Raw genomic sequence first — 21,695 nt, 5'->3', positions numbered from 1 at the left:
AATCATCAATTTTGTTCGACTTATAGAACAAAATTCTATAGATCAAATTATTATGGTAACCTGGTCTTTTTTTTTTTTTTTTTAAATTCTCTAATTTAGTGGATAAGTGAGGATCTAGATGCATAATCATCGTCATGGTGTGGTATATCGACCAAATGAGCTACAAGCCGAAAACAGGTTTTATCGTTAAGTTGCTTCCACCATTTACTCATTTCAATCGATCTCTAACCTAAAAGCTTTCATCTCTTTCAATGTATTCCATGTGATCAATATAATTATGCTCATATCGTTGATTATTCTCTAATAAAATGGATTGTTTGATTACAAATTGGGATGGAGGTGAATCAACACACACACACACACACACACACACACACGTATGTATGGGGACGGTTCATGGGACATAAATAAAAGCATATGTAGAAACAATGGTTTTTCAAAATATGAGTTAGAAGTTTCGGATTGAGCTGATTTTTTGTGAGGGTGATCTCTATGATGAGAAGATCATCCTCACAAAAAATCAGCTTAGTATATACCTTCTAACCCCATCAAAAGTGATTTAGAATGTGGACCATCAATTTTTTACCAATAATTCGTAATCGCTTTTGATGGATTTCAAAGTTTCAGATTAGGTTGATTTTTGGTGATGATGATCTTCTCATCATAGAGATCATCCTCACAAAATATCAGCTCAATCAAAAACTTCTAACCATATCTTGAAAAATCATTGTTTTTACTTATGTCCCATGAACCGCCCTATTGTATATGGGGATGGATAATGGGACATATGTAAAAACAATGTAATAATAATAATTGTTCAAAATATGAGTTAGAAGTTTTAGATTGAATTGATTTTTCGTGAAGATGATCTCTATGATGAGAAGATCATCCTAAAAAAAATCAGTTCAATCTGAAACTTCTAAGCCCATCAAAAGTGATTTAGAATGTAAATCGTCAATTTTTTACCAATAATTTGTAAACCACGTTTGATGGACTTAGAAGTTTTAGATTGAGCTTATTTTTTATAGGCATGATATTCTCATCATAGAGACCATCATCGGGAAACATTAGCTCAATCTGAAACTTCTAACCCATATTTTGAAAAATTATTATTTTTACATATGTAAAAACAATGGTTTTTCAAAATATTGGTTAGAGGTTTTGAATTGAGCTGATTTTTAGCGAGAATGGTCATTATGATGAGAAGATCATTTTCACAAAACATCAGCTCAGTATGAAACTTCTAAATCCATCAAAAGTGATTTACAAATTATTCGCAAAAAGTCGACGGTCCACATCCTAAATCACTTTTATTAAGGTTAAAAGTTTCAGATTGGACTGATTTTTTTTTTTTCCAGATGATCTTCCCATCATAGAGATCATCCTCATAAAAAATCAGCTCAATCCGAAACTTCTAACCCATATATGAAAAAACATATGTAAAAACAATATAACATTAATAAATTTTCAAAATATGAGTTAGAAGTTTCGAATTGAGCTGATTTTTTGTGAGGATGATCTCTATGATAGGAATGTTATCCGAAAAAAAATTAGTCCAATCTGAAACTTATAAACTCCATTAAAAGTGATTTAGAATGTGGACCGTCACTTTTTTGCCAATAATTTGTAAATCATTTTTGATGGATTTAGAAGTTTCAGATTGAGCTGATTTTTTGTGAGGATGATCTTCTCATCATAGTGACCATTATCGCAAAAAATCAGCTCAATCCAAAACCTCTAACCCATATTTTGAAAAATCATTGTTTTATATATATATGGGGGCGGTTCATGGGACGTATGTAAAAACATATGTAAAAAACAATGGTTTTTCAAAACATGGGTTAGAGGTTTTGGATTGAGCTGATTTTTTGCGAGAATGGTCACTATAATGAGAAGATCATCTTCACAAAAAATCAGTTCAATTTGAAACTTCTAAATCCATCAAAAGTGATTTATAATTTGTATTATAATAGAGTCTCTGAAACTCGATTAAGATATTGAAAATCCAATTTGTTTGAATAAAAATGATGAATTATAACGATTGGGGCACATTTGTCATTTCAATCATGAGAAATGTGGGGAGTAAGGTCCACGGACTGATTAGAAATAATATTTTTTTACTAAATGAACTATTAAGAGAAACCCTAAAACTTATGGATTAATTAAAAAGAAATCCCTCTGTGAAGATCCTTCCAATAATTTATCCATTTAATCTTTAATGGGGGCATCATAAATAAATTAGGAAAAATTACTTAATAGTCATTGACACTAACTTTTATTTCAATTTAATCCTTGACTTTTGTGGGTTATTAAAATAGTCCATTTAGTAAATCCCTCTTTTCAAAACAGTCTCGAAACCCCACTCTAGACATTTCTCACGATTGAAATATCAAAATTTCCTTAGCCATTCAAATTCATCATTTTTGTATAAAAAAAAAAAAAAATTGGATTTTCGTCATCCCCATTGAGTTTTGGAGTTCATTATGATGAAAATAATTTGAAAAGGAAGAATAAGTCATTTTTATTTATTTATTTTCAAGTATTCTGAAGATTTATGAAAAAAGTTAAGGTTTTTCAATTGTTTTGCTCCCTTTTTGGATGAAAATCGATCAAGGATGATTCTTTTGGTTTGAAATCATTTGCACAAAATCGTTCCATCAATTTTTAAGTCGATATTTCTATTATTTTAGTTAGAAAAACTTGAAAAAATGAAAACGGATGGATTTTATAGCATTAAGGTTGACATTTTTTTATTTTTTATTTTAATTATTGTTGAACTCAACAATAATTAAAACTGGTGAGCTCCATAATAAATAAAATTGGTGAGGTCGACAATAATTATGTTGAGTTCGACAATAATTTTTTTAGAAAAATATCAACCTCGACAATACAATATTGAACTCAAAAATAAAAATTGTCAACCTCGACGCTATAAAACTTATTCATTTTCATTTTTTTCGAGTTCTTCTAACTAAAATACATAGAAAGATCGACTTAAAACTTTACATAACAACTTGTGTAGATAATTTTTAATAAAAAAAATAAAGTAAAATAATTACATATATTTTCAAAATGGAATCTCCATTCTCAAATCATTTTTATTAGAATGGAATCTCCAAAACTTGATCAAAGTTTTGAAAATCCAAATTTTTTGGACGAAAATGGTAATTTTGAATGGTTAGGGTAATTTCTAACATTTCAATAGTGGAAAATGTCTAGAGGTGTTCCAAGACTATTTTGAAAAGAGGAATTTACTAAATAAACTATTTTGATAACCCACAAAAGTCGATGACTAAATTGAAAAAAAAGTTAGCGTTAGGGACTATTAAGTAATTTTTTCAATAATTTAAGAAATTAAGGTGTAATAAATAAAATTTGGGGTGCCAAAATTTAATTCATTTGCGGAGTGTTTTTATTTTAATTTTAATTTTATTTCATGGGGTTTTGTCGTAACAATCCATTCTGCAATTGATGCAAGCTGGCAATCCCAGTTATTACAGAAGAGATTCCTGTTGTAATCTGACAAATGGGCAATCTACTACTGCTACTACTAGTACTAGCCCATCTAAATACTCATCAAAAGGGGGTCTAAACCTCAGTTTTTTGACGAGCTCTCTTCCTTCGTCTTCTTCATCACCAGCTTTGATCGGTGAGTTCTCATTCGAATTTTCTTTAAAGATCATTTTTTTCTTCTATTTCAAGCTATTTTTTTCTTTGTATTTTATTTTTAAAGCTCATGCATGAAGTGGGTACTGCTCTGTTTTCTTGAACTTTCAGATACCCATTTGTAGATTGTTTCAGCTTCTAGCCTATTTGATGCTTAATCTTGGGATTTTTGGTCCATTTTTTCATTTATTTGTTCTAGATTTTTTTTCCCTTTGATTTTCAAGCTGATTTTATTTTTCCCAACTTCAAACATGTTGTACATACTGTTTATGCTCTCTGGGTTTGCTTTATTTTTTATTATTATTTAATTTAGTTAATTTCAAAAAAATATTGTTGTTCTTTCCTTTTTGCATGACATTCTGGTTTATTTTTTTGAAGTAGGCTTTGCATATATGCATCTATGGGTACTTTTCTAGTTATGGATTTTCCTTCTTCTTTGATTATTTGTTGGTTTTGGATTTTGTATTCCCCATCAACTGATACCCATTTGAGATTGTCTCTTGTCCCCTTTGTAATTAAAGTATATTGATCATGTTTGTATGAAATAGGCTAAATTTACTTATTTTGGTTTCTGTTTTTTTTTTTTTTTTTTGAATGTTTTAGTTCTTTATCCTCTATGAATTTCTTGATTCATGTTGTTATTCTTCTTCTTTTGTCATAATTTTTCTCTGAAAATTCAATTCCAAGCCATTTTTTTCGGATTCTTTTCACCTATTGAAGACGATGCAGCCAGAAATCCAAGTCCTACAAACTTGGCTAGAGGTTGCCTGGTTCCGAGGAAATTCCTTCCTCACAAAGAATTTTTTACTTCCATAGAGGTTGGTCAGTTTTCTTTAGCTTTGTAGGGCTGTGGAGAGATTTGCCTTATCTTAACAACATTCATCAGCCTACACCATCCTCTCTGCTATCATTATGGTATCCAATTCCTTCCACAACCTTTCGAAGCTTTGACCAGCCATTAGTAGACTTCAACAATCTAAGATGGGCATTTTCAAAGCTTTATCCTTTCACTAGCCTTTTCTTTCCTTGATATTCATAATTGACCTTCCCTGAGCGGCTTTTGTCAAGGATCTTGAAACTAAATTATTTTTGAAAGGTTCTTCAAAATAAAGTACTTGTTTTGCATTGTGTTAAAGTTGAGTCACCCCCAATCAACGACTAGACACCTTCTTTGAAAATGCCTTAAAAGATATTTGTGAGGTTATTTTTCTTGATTTGATCCTCACCCTGTAAAGTCTCAAGCTTATTAGGGGGTGGACCGGTAGACGACACTCCAACGATCTAGTTAGTAGAATGAATTTTGACAAAGTTTGTGAGGTCATAGATTGCCTATCTTTGCCATTTGTCTTTCCTCCTATTTATAACATTCACTTGTGTATATTTCATGTCTATAAGCATGATTCGTTGATTGTGGAACCGATTGGACCAATTTGCATAGTTGCTAATGGCTGTGAGGTGGTTATTGTGAATCGCTCGTTTTTCAGTTGCTATTTTATTCTCACATGATTGCACATCACTAAAGTAGCAATTGTTTGCACGCTCGACATTCAATACGGGCCACATGTATTATGTTGGCCACATAGACTATGTGGACCACATTGTCCTTGGCATCGTGGGTGGATAAACTTCCTAGATTCTTTTCTGTTACCCTATCTTAATTGCCCACATCCACGATCTTAGTGACATGTTTTCAATTCTGATTGAATGGGACTTTTAAACACTGACAATTACCCCCTCTGGAATGCAAATATTTCATTTATATGCTTGAGATTTGCGCTGTTAATGTAGATGAAAGTTCGGAGTGTCTTAATGTTTTGCTGCAAGTTAGTCTGTTCCGTGTGATGGGACATGTGTCCCTCAGTTTGTTGTCTTTATATTTCTCCATTTTAGCACTTTCATTGTCCTTGTCTTATTTGCCTCTCACTATTCTTCAAGGTAAACTACAGACCTTATCCAATTTTCCTTTCTCTTTTGCTAAAAATGGCCCCTCTCAACATTCCTAAAATTAAAGAGAGGTTCGGAGTCCTGGACCTGTGTCACTTCATCCATGCAATGGTTTCGACTCTAAAACTGGGGAGAAGAATATAGCCATTTTTGTGGATCAGCTCCATTCAGGACCTCGTTTCCCTCTTGATAAATTAGTGAGGGAGGTCAATCAGTTCGTGATCTGATTTTAGATATGTTGGGATTGATGTATTTTTGGCTAAGCTTAGTAAGGAGTAGACAGGTGTATTTTTTGAAGATTTAGTTTTTAGGTGGGAGTCTCTATGTTCTTTGTAATCAAAAATCCTTTTTTCCTTGTGATCTTGGTTGGTCATCTTGACCACTTATTTTTTTTTAAGGATAAAATTACACTTATCGAAAAAAAAATAGTGAGGGGGTCTTGCATGGATTTGGGTGTGCTCTAGGGAAGATGCATGATATTTCCAAATTAGAATCGATTGTCCAGGTTGACTGAAATAGAATTGAAATCTAAATTAATACGTTGATTGCACATGTTTGGCAATTTCAAATAAGTTGTGAAAACCTAGTTAGTATCGGGCGAATGAGTTATAATTTGGTGAAAAAAACCCAAATGTGTCCATATGTAAAGTTGTTGACCTTGATTACTTACATCAAAGTAGAATCATGTTGCAAACTTCCTTATCATTTCAAACATCAATCAATGCAATGTGCCTCACATGGAGTCCAATAGAGCCACTTCTTCTTGTCCATCAACTTCTTTCCATCTAACTTGTGTGCAGATGGATTATAAATAACTATTTGCACCCTCTTCTCCTCTCCAACTCCATCCCCCATTTCATCAAGAAATTTAAACACCATGTGGGTATTTTTTGCTATGCACCATCCACAAACTTCATAAAATATTCATTTTAATTATTAAAAAGAAAATTAATCAACCTTTGGCCATAAATGTATATCCATCCGCCGGACATAAGTGTGACCCCTAACCTCGCCCACGTACTTTTAACCTCTTCGAGCATCAAATCATGAGTCTTTACTTATTTTTAAGAATCCAAGTCAGCATCTCATACATGGAGCCATACCCTTATGCCCCATTTGAGCGTCATAAAGGACAAACTGTGTCTGTTAAATGCATTCACTTTATCACCTGAAAAATGCCTAATGTCCAAGCATACTTGATTCTTATGCTCCTCTGCTTTATGTTCTGCTAGGAAGTATATTTGTTGTGTGTTCCTCGCCATACCCTCTACTTCCCTCCACATCAACAACCAAAAATGGCTCCATCGGTCCCCCAACTCACAGATATATAAATGGCAACATGATCACCATTGCTAGATGTTTCTGGACCTGATATGTCACCTACATCTAAGGTTTAAAATCTCATCTCTATGCAGTGTTTTAGTTAGGAGAAAAATCGGGACCTTCTTGACTGTAGCATTCCAAGACATTCCCAAAACATTCAATGTTTTGGTTTGAATATTTTATTCTGGTGTGGACTGAAACTGGAATATGTCAGGCAAAACCTTGAAACATTACGGAACTCTCAACCATGCTTCATCTTCTAATGGGACACCATAATGAGCTCATGTGTTGGCCATGGAATCAACAGTTGCATGCATGTGCTAAATGTAGGCTCTACTAAACATTTGAGATATGCTATTTTACCTCTAAACATCTGCAAGAATCGTTGAATACAGGGACACATTGTTATAGGTACCTGCATGATGACCCTTCATCCTCTTCACATCTCCTTTAATAATTTTACCTCACAAATTGCTTCAGATGTGTAAATGTACAACTTTCCAAATCTTCTTTTGGTCCTTCAACCTTGGTCGGACCCTTCTATTTTTTCTACCTCCTTGTTGCTTTTTAACTCCTCACCATCTTCTAACAAATACCAAAGACAAAGAATAAGAAAAAGAACAAAGAAAAAAAAAAAAAGGTAAAAGGATTTTGAGTTATTTGGAAGCAAAAAGGGAAATGTAAATGTAGTTGTCCCAAACACCTCCAAAACTTTGATTAGTTTCTTGTATTTGATGAGACTTATTGCAAGAAATCTGTAGGAAGAAAATCCAACAAGATTTGAACCCACAACATTTTTTTTTATCATAAATGAAATACTAGGGTTCTAAAATTTTGAATTTTAGGTTTTATTTTTTTCAAGTAAGATGAGGATTTACTACAAAAGCTAGAGCTTTTAGGTCGTTTTGGGAATATAAATAAGGGAGGTATTTTGTGGAAAGAATAAAAAATGATTTTTCAAAATTTGGGTGGTCCATATGATACAGTGAGGCTAGCCTCAAGGGTCCTAGAGGCTATATGCATCAATAGGCTGAGCATAAGCTTTGAAATTCTCTGTTTGGGCTAAAGCCTTGGGCTATGGGCTTGTGCCTTGCTTCAAGGTGTACATCTCAACAGTCTTGTAGGATAGATTTTGCAGAGTTCTTTCTTTCTTTAATTTTTTTTCCCCATATTTGATGAAGTTGTCTTTTTGGCTATCGCAAAAGATTCTTTATTAGTTCCATGTAGGCTAACTGAAGAATGGAAAGGGCAAGTTCTTTGGATTTAAGGGGCCGTCACTCTGGATCGACACAATCAGAGGAATCAGCTTTGGACCTTGAAAGGAACTACTGTGGTCATCCAAATCTACCATCATCAAGTCCACCACTTCAAGCTTTTGCATCAGCTGGTCAACACTCCGAAAGCAATGCTGCCTACTTCTCATGGCCTAATTCCAGCAGATTGAATGGTGCCGCTGAAGATCGGGCAAACTACTTCGGAAACCTTCAGAAAGGTGTGTTGCCCGAAATTCTTGACCAGTTGCCTACGGGGAAGCAAGCGACCACCTTGCTTGAGCTGATGACTATAAGAGCATTTCATAGCCAGATCTTGCGTCGTTACAGTCTCGGTACCGCAATTGGGTTTCGTATTCGCCGAGGTACATTGACAGATATACCCGCTATTCTCGTCTTTGTTGCCCGGAAGGTTCATAGGCAATGGCTTAGTCCCATTCAATGTTTGCCGTCTGCCCTTGAGGTGAGTGAAGAGTAAATAGAAATGGTTCATTTTGTTATGAAAAACGCTTTCCTTACTAAACTTAGTAAGATTTTTACTCTTACTTGGGGTCCTTGACCTCAAATGGATTACCACATTGGCAATCGAACACCATAGCCCTCTAGAGTTCATGAAAAAACTTAGATCCAACAATTTTTTTATTTTTCAAAAAGTAATTTTTTTGGGCATGATCCAAGGTTTTGAACGGAACTCCCAATTTAAAATTAAATTCAACGGTGAAAAATAACATTTTTTGAATTTTATAGAATTTTGTCCTTTACAACCCTGTGGCATTGGATCATGTTGTTGGTGGCCACAAGGTGAGCTCAACGACCCTTACTAAGAGTTGAAATCTTACTAAGTAAGGCTAGTCGGACTCTTTTGTTATACTTTTTATGGTGGCTTATGTTGATGTTCCCTATTTCCTTCTCTGTCCTGCCTCTTATTCTCTGCTTGTTGAGGATGAGGGGGTGGGGTGGGGGGTTAACTTTGAAATCTTTATGCATTTGTGAGTGTTCGATGTTTTATTTCGAAGTTGAAGTGATTGGTGTCTATGATTAGGGCCCGGGAGGTGTATGGTGTGATGTGGACGTTGTAGAATTCTCGTATTTTGGTGCACCTGCAGCGACTCCCAAAGAACAATTATACACTGAGCTTGTCGATGGCTTAAGAGGAAGTGATTTGTGCATTGGTTCAGGTTCTCAGGTATTTTTTTGCTTCTCTTTGGCAACCTTCATGTTCTATATTTTGCTGGAGTTATTTATTTTCCTCTTCTATTTGTTCCCTATGATTTGTCTGAGTAATGTAGGCAAATTTGCATGTTGACCAAGATACTCGATGCACTAGCCATGGGTGCTGGTCTTCTTTTGGTGACATTAATCTTCCAACTTTTCATTTTTTCCATGAGACACAAAAAACATAAAATTAGGTCCTGCATATCTTTGGTTGCCTTTAGACATATAGATATGTTGGTTTAGGTTTGTTCTTATTTTATACAATAACTTAATCGGGTAGTTTTGTTACACAAAATGTATTTTAGGTCTTAAACCATATGCATGGACTGTTTCTTTTCTTATTTTTTTTCTTTTTCTGATAGGTTAACGGGTGAAGGTGTGGATTTTTGATCCCAGGTCTCTTCTCTAATTATTCTCAGCCTAATGAAGTTACCCAATTTTCAAATCTCAATCTATAAGAGTTGTATGCTCAATTTGACTATCCCTTCTCCTAAAAATTGGGAATTTGCTCCAAATTAAATATGTAGATGTTATATTAAAGAAGGAACAACTGCCGAAAGCATAAATTTTGACTTCGTAAGGAACTCCTGAGCTGAGGTGCCCAATATCTACTATTTGCTTTGGGATTTCCTTGTAGTCTGGATTGTGCTTATGGTGAGTCCAGTTTAGTCATGTATTAGTAGTAGTTAATGGTGTTTTATTACTAAGCAAAAAAGAAAAAGAGGAAATATTTTCAGATTTGTGCCATTTAAGCTTCTAGATGCCAAATTAAAAGGGAACGACTGCCCGACGCAGGAGTTTTGATTTCGGAGGCAAAAAAAAAAAGAGGGTGCCAATGTGCGTGCCCTACTATTTGGGATAAGGGGGGAGGGTGTACTGGGAATCCATATAGCAAATTGTGTATGGATTCCAATCTTGACATAAATTAAGCTTTATAGTGTTTGGGATTGGGTTTTTGATCAGCAAATGGACATAGGAGTTATTTGTTTGATATAATTAGAAAAAAAGTAAGAGGAACGATAAGCATGTCAACATGTATTGGAACATTTTGTTGCCTTTATGCATATATATATATATAGGGAAATGTTCGGCACCCTACACTTTACCCAACGTGTTTTGTCCTACATGGGTTAGAAGTTTTGGAATGGGCTGATTTTTGGTTTGGATGATCTCTACGGTTAGAAGATCCTCCTCACCAAAAATCAGCCCATTCCGAAATTTCTAGCTCCATGTTTACAAGTTGAAAAATCGTGGACCGTCCATTTTTTGTAAATCATTTTTGATGGGGTTAGAAGTTTTGGAATGGGCTGATTTTTGGTGAGGATGATCTCCTCACTATAGAGATCATCCTCACCAAAAATCAGCCTATTCCAAAACTTCTAACCCATGTAGGACAAAACACGTAGGGTAAAGTGTAGGGTGCCGAACGTGACCCATATATATATATATATATACATAGATACATATTCGAAAGTTGTTATTTATGATTCTACTATGCATGTACACTTTGTGTCAGAGTTCAGCATTATCCAACAGGGCCATAGCCAAGTGATTACATTCTGCTTTGTCAATCAGATTACTTTTTTGATAAGTAAATTCCATTACTAAGGGGATTTTGAGATGACCAATCAAAAACAAGAAAGCAAATTGAGGCACTCAAGTAACACCAATGCCTTGGACCCCAAACTATACTCAACAGCAATCCTACAAACCCAATCCCATCTACCGAAAAATCCACCAAAACTATACCCTTAAATTCCTTAAGACAGTTTGCACTAGTAGAAAATAATTCCCAAAATTGAGATGATAACTTCCTAAAACGAATGCTCACAACTCCCAAAGGCTTGACTATCCCTTTCATTCTAGATTCCCCGATAGATGGTGAAGGTTACTAAACCCAAAAAATCCTCTTGAAAGCTAAACAGAAAAACCTGAAAGCCTGCCAGTCCTCAAACAAAGATGAGAGAGGATGATGAATGTACCCAAGAAAGCTAAAAGGGGATAGGAATTGAGACTAGATCTCACAAGCCACCACACAATGGATGAGAAAATTATGGACAAACTTATTGTCACCCTTACACGTATAACATAAGTGCAGACCAATGACACCTTGCCAAATGACACTATCCATTGTAAGGATCTTGTTGGGCAAAACCAATCAAATAAAGAAGAAACTTTTGAAAGAACTTTAGGACTCTAGACTGCTTCATATGTGGATGATAAGGGAGATGACTGAACTAAGGACCGATGAAGAGATTTGTTAAGAAAAAAACCATCCTGATTAGCTGGATAAAAGGGTTTAAAGGGCAAGGGAAAACCTTGGAAAAATTATAAAATGTACATGTATCATGCATAATTACACATGTCATGATGCTAAAAAAAGGTCAACTATCAACATATCTTTGGAGGAAAAAAAAATATAATAACTGTTGAAAAAAGTTTAATGCCATAATATCAAGACATTGTAATCAAATTCCATATTAAACTACATATATGAATAACCAAATCCTATTTTATAACTCAAGTAAACAATATTCATGAACCAAATCACAAATAACCATGAGGCCACAAAAAAATGTGTTTAATCTTTTAATGAAAAGTAGTGTTGGAAAAGTTAAAAAAACATATTTAAAATGTAGAAAAAGGCATTCTTTTTTCTCATTGTAATCTTTAGAGGTAGAAAAAGTATTTTAAACATGATTTAAAAAAAAGAACAATCATCTTTTCGTGACTACGCCTTGGAGAGACTGTGACAAGATTAAAGATTAAGGCCAATCTCACAGTTATTGAACGTTCTTCTAAAGCCCAAGTCCGAAGAGACATAACATTTGAATCATGAAACTAAGAATTGACATAAATTCTTTTGAGACGACAAAAACAAATTGGAAAATTTCTTCATAAGAGCCACATCATCTCTCTCTCCAGAACCATTAGGGCCCGATTGATTCAGCTGCTTGAATCTGCTGTCAGCTTCTACTGTCAGAATCTGTTGTTAGAATCTGAAACACTGAAAAACTTGTTTGATAGAGCTTTTGTAAAAGTGCTGTGCTGTCAGAATCTGGTGATTACTGTTTGATACAGCTTCAAGAATCTACTGTATTAGGGTAAAATGACCAGAATACCCTTAAGGTTGATAATGCATCCAGAATGCATTAAAAATTATCAAAATACCTCTATAAATATATAATTACACTAAATATATATAAATATAATAAAATTATATAAAAATTAAAAAATATAATTATTTTAATTTTAAAATATTTATAATTATAAAAAAAAATTATAGAAAAATTTATAATTATATAGAAATTTTGGCAACATCTCCTCTTAAAAATGGACATATGAAATTTTCCTGACAAACAAAATACCTGCATAGTACGCAATCCAAAATTCACATTGTACATAAGCACTTACGAGTATCAAAGACCAATCAATTGGCACATGTTAGGAGACAATGAATTACCTTTCAACCCCCCTTGAATAGAACCCACGGTTAGATATCAAACTAATATCAGAAACTCTAATAATTACAACTAAGGGAGTTTTGGTTATTTAATATAAAAAAATCCTGAAGGAATTACTTTAAAAAAGAAAGTAATTTAGACAAACATACACCTCTTCGTTTAAGTGAATATTTGAGATGCACCCTTGGTTTTCAAATACCTTTAGATGTCTTTAACAAGGCCACTATTTTTATATCTGAATCTATAATCAAGTTAAACTAATAAAAATATCTATCCTAAAGAGTAAATTTCACTAAGGTATGAAACAAAGTAGCTCGGCTATAAATTCTTTAAATTCAACATAGGACATATAAATTGAATTCACCTTTACTATCCCCAAGAATTGCACTTATCACACGTTTCACTCCCAAAAAAAGATACAAAACTACAACATGTAAATCATCGTCCTCTATACAATAGTTGTCATACTTACCTTCCCTATAAAACAACGTTATCAGCTCCAATATTTTAGCGGAACAAATATAAATGGAAGTCTTATAAAAAAATTTCTTATACCCATCAAAAGAAAAATATAATAAAAGTTCATAGTTTCACAGTTCTCATTCTTAGCATGCTGTACAAGGTAACACCATAAGTAAATTAAATGAGAAGATAGAACCATCCCGCATAATGGCCAACTACAAAAAATAATACATGCATTATTTCTTTGGATATTTGAGGAGCATTTTCTTTGGGGCATCAAAAAGGATTTTTTTATCCATTATAAAACCCTAAAAAATATATGAATCTATTTATCTCTTGAAATTGAGGGGACTAAAACCTGATAATATATGAATCTATTGTTCATTTGGGGTTTCAGATCTTGGTGAATTGAGTTGGAGATCGATAACTCCCCTTATAAATTTGATTATCGAATACCCAATAACATTATATTCAATTTATAAAACATATATATATATAAATTATTGAATATCCGAAAACATTCGAGACAATTTTTTTTTTTTTTTTAAATTATAATCTATAACTCCCTTATCTTTCGAATCGATTTATAACAAGAACAGAACCAAAAGAGATGATAATTCATCGATTCGAGAACCAAAAAAAGTGAAAGATATTAAATAAATACAGATGGAGAATAAAACTGAAACAAAATCGTCTCACCGGGGAGTTGCACTGATTCATAAATAAGAATTTGCGAAGTAAAAAAAATAAAAAATAAAAAAATAAAACCCAAATTCAATGTTAGAATAACAGAGCATTGGATCATCGAACAAAAATTCTATTTTGTGCTAGGGTTTAACAAGAATAGAACCAGACGAGACGATAATCCATGGATTCAAGAAAAACAAAAAAGCGAAATAAATTAAACAAACCGAGATGGAAACTGAAACAAAATCGTCTCACCAGGCACTAGATCCAGGACCGTAAGTTTTCGGATGAGAATTCCAGAAGTTCGAGTGACCCATTTTCGCAGAAGAAAAAATCCCAATTTCGAATATCTATTATCGAAGCGCAATTGAAATGGAGAAATCTATTGGCACCATCAATTGAAGCTCGAGAAATCTATTGGCACCATGAATCAGTCGGCTGGTCGTCGTCTTCAATGAGATCAGTCGGCTGTAGAAATCGAAGGGTGAAATGATTGAGAAGCACCCATACCAAATCGAGGGTTTCTATGGCAGAGAGAGAGAGAGAGAGACTTTAGGAAAAGAGGAGAGACGACGACGACGACGACGTCGGTGTCCGAGGGTTCGGTCGAGAATGATGTTGCTGTGTGAGGGTTCTGTCGAAGAAGAGACGAAGAGAAATGAGTTAAAAAAAAACGGAGGGCAATAATGTCTTTTCACATGAGACGTTTTTCGGTAATTCGCGTCTCCCGCAAACGCAAATTGAAGAAGTTCTAAAATTCCGCTTTTCACATTTGCGTTTATAAACGCAATTTGGTAACGCAAAACGCAAATGATTGCAACCCATTTGATTCAGCTTCAAAACGCCGCGTTTTGACGCAAACGCCGGTAAAATTGCGTTTTGAAGCGCAATCAATCGCCCCCAAAATCTACTGCCTCCAAATCTGAAAATAATTCTCTCCGAAAATCAGAGAATTACAATGTTCCAGGGACTTGTCACTAAGAGTAAGAGAGGGAGGATAGTGCAAGCTGATACCTTGAAGTGTGGAGATAGAGAGCTAGTAACTCTACCAGATGCTCACATCCCCTCTCTTCGTTATCAGAGGCCCTAGGCTTTCGTAAGGCGAAGTGTAGTGGGCCCCAATATTTTTTCCAGAATTTTTTCCTAGAATCTGTTATCTCTTCTTTTCTTTATTGTGCATTATTCGTCATTAGTCCTTCATTTATTTTCCCTTATGATGGTCGCTTGTATGATTGTTTGACAGCCTTCAATGATTCCTTTTATTGATGACCAACTATCATTTGAATGGTAGGTGCTAGCTATCAGAGACCTGGGTTCAAATCCTACCAACACCAAGTTACTTAACTCACTAAAAACAGGCTTACCGATAAATAAAAGAAACTATCATTTGAATATAAAGATTACATAATGGACGAAATATTTTTCCATCTAAAGGATCTTCCATCCTTGAGACAAGATGATCTGTTTCATGAAGAATGATACCATACAAAAGATTCTACAATTCATATATACGAAGTTGGATCTAGCATGGTTCAATATTTAGTTGGAGATCTGCAAAGTTGAATGTTCTTCCAGTTTTTTGTCAAGATTAACCATACTCTGAATGGGAAGTAGAATAGTACCTATAAATGAAATTACTTAATAGAGATTTTATTTCGTCTAGAGGTTCACATTGTTGCATACCTTTGAAACTTGAGGTGAAAATTACTATATTGCTATACAATGAAAAATAATTCTAGAATCATACGAAATTACTTGCTCGTATTTTCAAGCATACTATGAATACAATAATAGAAATAATTCTTGGGATAGGTACATGGCCTTGGAGCCGATTCCCCCTTTCTCCTGTGTGAGAAGGCTCCAAAGTGAGAACACTTTTTCATCTTACCCCCCCCCCCCCCCCTTTAAGTATTCTGCTTGTTTCTTCTATGTTTTTTTGAGAATTATAGGGTAATAAGAAGATACCAATATACCACTGGGTTTACTTCCCATCTAGCTCCTAGGGTTTCCCCTCTCCTACTATTATGCTTCTTCCTTTTAACTAAACAATGGAGAAATGATATTCTTTTCTAACTTTTTTATGGAAATAAAAGAAACAAAATAGAGCGAGCCCTTAGTACTTTTAAACGATCTGCAAGTAGGCAGATAGTGGTGGACATTGGTTATTGCTACAAGAAGAGCTTGGATCTTTTTTCACAATTCCCATAATTGATGCCAATTGGTAAGAAAATTAGAGAACACCCATCATATTGATTCCTTCGGTTCTCCCAATTTGTATGGGAAAATCCGAGATTCTATCGATTCCTTGGCTCCCCCAATAGTCACATACTCACAACAAATGCACACATTTAACCATACATAACAAATTAACAATCACATAGGGATCATAAAAGAGACTATGAGAGGAAGAGATGAGCATTGGGCTTGTTGATGGGGTTCATCGCCAAATTTAGTGTTGAGCTTTAGAGAATCGATCCACTATTTTTCATGGTCCTAATTTCTATTTTCCTCCTCTCAATTTAGTAGGGGGAAGGGCTCTTTAAATAGCTAAAATCCATTGGCTACAAAATAAGTAACTTTTTTTCTAAGGAAAATATGACATCAATCAGGGATAACACAACTCTACCATCAATCGAGAGGATTCAGAATCTTACCTTATCCATGCCACATGATAGGATTTGTGTATATCTGAGCATCATGATGCATGTCATTAGCATTTAGTTTTAAGTGAGACTATTCTTAGAATATTGACCTCGAGATACACAACATCTTGACCACATGCTAGGAATATCCCGACCTCTCGATCACATTCTAGGTAATATCCAAATCTCCGACCATGTGCTTGGGAATATCCCAACCATGGATTTCTCAAGTTCTTTCATGACTTTGGGGGTTTAATGTTGAGTGTATATTTTCCTCCACTCTCAGGTGTGTCATACCCCTCTCCAACAGATTGGTCTATCACGGGTTCAATTCTTTCCACCTTTATGGGTGAGGGTGAGTGTTGAGTGTATATTTTCCTCCACTCTCGGGTGTGTCATGCCCCCCGGTTAATCTCCGTGACCCTCTAATATTTATAGTTCTCCCCCCTCCAACATAACGGTCCTTTGGAGTTGTTGGTTGGTTAACACTTAACATTTAATGCTCACATCTCAAAGTTCTATTTACAGGTCAAATTCATATTTTATGCCCATACAATCCTCTCTTTTCCCTAGTATCAGAGCCCCTAGCTTTCTTGTGCACTAGCGAATCATGGTGGACTCAGTTTCTTTTCGTACAAATTTTTATCTATTCTTTTTTTTATCGTATGTTAATTCTCATTAATCCTTATGGAAGGCATCCAGTTCATGAAAATTCAAGCCTTCTCTCTTTTCTATGTAGTAGTCACCATATAAGGAACATAATTTGTAATACCTGGCTTATCATTGGTGGTGAGATGTATCCTTCCCTTTCTAGAAGGTCATGGATTCAAATCTTCCTTAGGGTCTTTTTTTTTTTTCTAAAAAAAATTATTTTTGTAGATACTCTTTTAAAACTGTGAATTGCGTTTTGAGGATGAGATATGTTTAGATTCATCTGTTTTAATTAGTCATTTTCACTCTGTCTAGATATTGTCGTTGCAACCCTTCAAATGATTGAGTAATCTTTCTTCACATGTAGGTTGCAAGCCAAGAGACATATGGAACCTTGGGTGCCATAGTGAAGAGCCGGACTGGCAACCGTCAAGTTGGTTTCCTGACAAACCGACATGTAGCAGTTGATTTAGACTATCCAAACCAGAAGATGTTTCATCCTTTGCCACCCAGCCTTGGGCCTGGGGTGTATCTTGGAGCAGTGGAGAGGGCAACATCTTTCATTACGGATGATCTTTGGTATGGCACCTTTGCTGGAACCAACCCAGGTAATGTAGTGCTAAATTATTGCTCTCATTAATGTTATCCCATATCTGTAGCAGAAAATGTCAAAACCTACTCAACTCAATCTGATGAGTGAGAAAAAACCTGCCGTTATCACAATTTTTTTTGTTGAGTCAATTGATGGGAGATTTTTGCTAGAGAATTATGTGAAAAAGAACATTAGGCACGAGAAGGTTTAATTTCCCAAAATGATGCTTCATTTCCCAAAACCCAATGCAGGGATATGTAGACAGCACCTTTTTCAATATCTGCCGTCTTAAACAAAGTCCTTATTTCTTTCTTTTTTTCTTTTTTTTTAGATAAATGAAGAAATTATATTAAATAAACGAAGAGCGGTCAAGGTGACCATCTCAACGGAGCAATTCAAAAGACCAAAACAGACCCAAAACAGGCTCAAAGAAGGAAGCTAAGACAGATATTATAAACCCAGTCCCACTTTACACAAAGTCCTTGTACCTCAAACAAAGAAGGAAGCTAAGACAAATATTATAAACCCAGTCCCACTTTATATAAAGTCCTTGTATCTAAAACACCTTTGCTCTAGAATGATTGAAGTCCAATAATCAAAAGGTTTGGTTGGTACATCAATGGCCTTTTTTATACTCATATTTTCTTTAAAGATTCACCTATTTCCTTACAAATCTATATAATAAAATACAACTGTGGACCCCACTCTAGTTGCAGTTACGGGGATAAACGTCCCCTCCAGCTGTAGTGGAGTGGGGTCCACACTATCCTGACTTTATTTCTTTCCTCTTCCCCCCCCCCCCCCCCTCTCCTCTTTTCAATACTATTCCTCAAATGTTACTATCTTTCGTCTTTTACACTTTTAAACCCAAAAAGGATGTCTGTGTAATAGGCACGGGGAAATTCTAGTCTACATAACAAAACACAACTGTGCAGGGGCGGATTTACAGTGGGGGCAGTGGGGGCAATTGCCCCCACAAGAATTTCTAAACTTAATAGGGAGGTATTAATAATTTGAAATTTTTTTTTAACATTCTACTGCTTTGCCCCCACAGAAGTTTTGAAATTTTTTTTATTTGTAATTTGCCCCCACAAAAACTTTTAACATTCTACTGCTTTGCCCCATAGAAAATCAAAAAAAATTTCTATTTGTAATTTGCCCCCACGAAAACAAAATCCTGGCTCCGCCCCTGCAACTGTGGACCCTCACTCTAGCTACAATTATAGGGGATAAACCTTTCCTCCAGTTATAATGGAATGGGGTTAACGTTACCCCACCTTTTCTCTTCTCTCCCTTCAACTTTATTATCTTTCCTCTTCTCCCCCGTCCCTCTTTTTCAATAATACTCCCTCTAACTTTGCTATCTTTCCTCTTTTACCCCTTTAACCTTAAAGAGGATGGCACAGATGAACTCTAGTCAATCCATAAAATGCAAAATCTACTTTTAACATAGCTGGAAAAGGGTCTAAAGAGGCTCTTCGGCATGGGCCAAGATACACACAAAGTTGGAAAAGAATAAAAAGCTCACCATAAAGATCTAGAAAAAAGGCATGTAGGAGGGATAAAAAACTGAAAGCAAAGAGAACTTTCTTTTCTTGTCCTAGCATGGCTATTCCTAGTTCCACTGAACTAGTACTTGGGAGTTTGTTAGTTGTGGCCTGATGAAATTTAGTTGACTTGGTCAAGTTTTGAGCTGACATCTAAAACTGATTCTGTGCATGAATTTCTATGATGCTTAATCAAAATTGTCTCAAAATTTGACATTTTTTACAAATTTGTTTTCACCTGCAGAGACATTTGTGCGAGCTGACGGAGCCTTCATCCCATTTGCTGACGATTTTGACACCTCTAATGTCACCACATCCGTAAAAGGTGTGGGTGAAATCGGAGATGTCAAGATCATAGACTTGCAATCTCCAATCAACAGTCTTATTGGAAAGCAAGTGAAGAAAGTTGGACGAAGCTCTGGCTTGACTACTGGAACCATAATGGCCTATGCTCTTGAATACAATGACGAGAAAGGCATTTGCTTCTTCACTGATTTTCTCGTCGTGGGTGAGAACCAACAAACATTCGACCTCGAAGGCGACAGTGGGAGTCTCATCCTCCTAACTGGTCACAATGCTGACAAACCACGACCAATTGGAATCATATGGGGTGGGACAGCTAATCGAGGGCGATTGAAGCTAAAAGTTGGTCAACCTCCTGAGAATTGGACTAGTGGAGTTGATCTTGGGCGCCTTCTTGATCTTCTTGAACTTGATCTCGTCACGAGTAGTGAAGGGCTTCAAGGTTAGTGCTTTTTATAGGTACTCTGATTTCTTCTATTTGGTAGAATCTTCTCTCCAACCAGGTTTTTTGTTGAGAGATGCTATTGGCACCCCAACTTTTATTTATCACACCCTAATTAAAGATTAAAACATACTATTCTAACATTACAAAAGTTTGGTTCAAGTAATTTACTTCAACATTACAAAGCATAAATAACACATTAAACAATTTCAGCAGTTGTTTACTATTGGGATTAGGCTTATATAAAATTCTAAATCTAACAAATAAAAATGAGAGATTCTATTGCCACACCAACTTTTGCTAATGACTACAATTCACATGTAACTCATCAAAGAATTAGCACAAATCTTGGGGGTGGCCTTAGCAAATTTCTGTGGCAATCGAATTGACTTATTTTTTTAATTGTGGTGTAACAAGAAAAAGCTGGGGAGCCAATAGCGGCCTCTTTTTTTTATTTTTTTATTTTTGGGTCCTTTTCATATTACATGGTTTTATTATTAATATAGTGGCAGTGCAAGAGCAAAGAAGTGCATCGGCCGTAGCGGGGGATTCAACAGTTGGAGAGTCATCTCCTGCAGAGGGAACATTATCGAAAGACAAAAAGAAAGATATCTTTGAGTCTCTCGACATTAATATTGAGCAAATCCCCATTGAAGTAGGATCTGGTTCAGAAGTAAATCTAAATCCACCTTTCACACATGTTGACTTTCATATAGAAGATGGGGTCGATGTTCCACCCAATGTTGAACTTCAATTTATTCCGAGCTGCATTGATAGATCTCCATTGCATAAATATGACAGTCAGGGAAACCCAGACTTCAAAAATCTCTCTGCATTGAGGAATGGCTCCGATGAAGATCTCTGTTTCTCATTGCAGTTGGGAGATCGTGAACCCAAGCGAAGGCGTGCAGATTCGACAATTGTCATTGATGACTCAAACTGATGTACAAGTATTGCTCCGCACAAGGGAGCCAACTTTTTGAGAATGATCTGGTCAACATAGGGCTTACATATTCTGAAATTCTATTATCCGAACAATGAAAATGGATCATGGAGTAACAATGTTGGGAAGAGTACTTAAAGTTCTTGTCTCCAACCAGGTAAATTATTTTGCAATTTTGCTTTGTTGCCTTGTTCAAGTTGTATCTAGATGTGGGTCATACATACAGCATTTGATAAAAAATTGTCAGACCGACTTTCGTTTGTATTGTTTGTATTGTGTACACGCCCAAGTGTTTGTGTGCACACGCCCAAGTGTTTGTGTGCATGGCCGGGGCTGGGGTGGAGGGGTTGAGTTGTGTGGCGTTAGAAGGGACCAAATAAGTGAAGAACACTTTCCTACAAATGCTGGTCCCGATAACAAGTATGTTGTGGTGAAACCATTTCATAGTTAACTGATATCTTCGTTTTGAAGCAAATCGATTTTGATTCTCAAGTAATCCACACATCCCCTCTTATTCTAATGTAATATAAGACCCCTGTTTTT

General features: G+C 35.3%; 1 protein-coding gene across 6 annotated transcripts; it reads left to right on the top strand.

Annotated features, from left to right (window-relative positions):
* Positions 1–3,445: 3,445 nt before the first annotated feature.
* LOC147388169 (protein NARROW LEAF 1-like) lies at positions 3,446–21,416 on the top strand. Of its 6 annotated transcripts, none has more exons than XM_086421846.1 (6): positions 3,446–3,649; positions 8,161–8,667; positions 9,247–9,390; positions 17,693–17,933; positions 19,709–20,209; positions 20,716–21,416. In XM_086421846.1, the coding sequence occupies exons 2-6, from the start codon at positions 8,173–8,175 to the stop codon at positions 21,150–21,152; spliced, it is 1,818 nt and encodes a 605-aa protein (XP_086277972.1). In that variant the 5' UTR covers positions 3,446–3,649; positions 8,161–8,172; the 3' UTR covers positions 21,153–21,416. The 6 variants fall into 6 exon arrangements, with proteins under 6 accessions (XP_086277972.1, XP_086277971.1, XP_086277969.1 ...); XM_086421845.1 differs by having other exon boundaries at positions 8,151–8,667; XM_086421843.1 differs by having other exon boundaries at positions 8,139–8,667.
* Positions 21,417–21,695: the final 279 nt, after the last annotated feature.

The sequence above is a fragment of the Akebia trifoliata genome, chromosome 13 (genome assembly GCF_017979445.1).
Source record: "Akebia trifoliata isolate Shusen 1 chromosome 13, ASM1797944v1, whole genome shotgun sequence".
In the NCBI taxonomy this organism is placed as follows: domain Eukaryota; kingdom Viridiplantae; phylum Streptophyta; class Magnoliopsida; order Ranunculales; family Lardizabalaceae; genus Akebia; species Akebia trifoliata.
Note: the sequence above shows the minus strand (reverse complement) of the source record. Positions and strands in the feature narration are given on the sequence as shown.

Excerpts from the sequence above, each read along its gene's own strand:
- LOC147388169 (XM_086421846.1), top strand. The coding sequence starts at position 8,173 with ATGGAAAGGGCAAGTTCTTTGGATTTAAGGGGCCGTCACTCTGGATCG. Across the intron at positions 8,668-9,246 it reads GTTTGCCGTCTGCCCTTGAG|GGCCCGGGAGGTGTATGGTG; the intron begins GTGAGTGAAGAG and ends GTCTATGATTAG. Across the intron at positions 20,210-20,715 it reads GAGTAGTGAAGGGCTTCAAG|TGGCAGTGCAAGAGCAAAGA; the intron begins GTTAGTGCTTTT and ends TTATTAATATAG.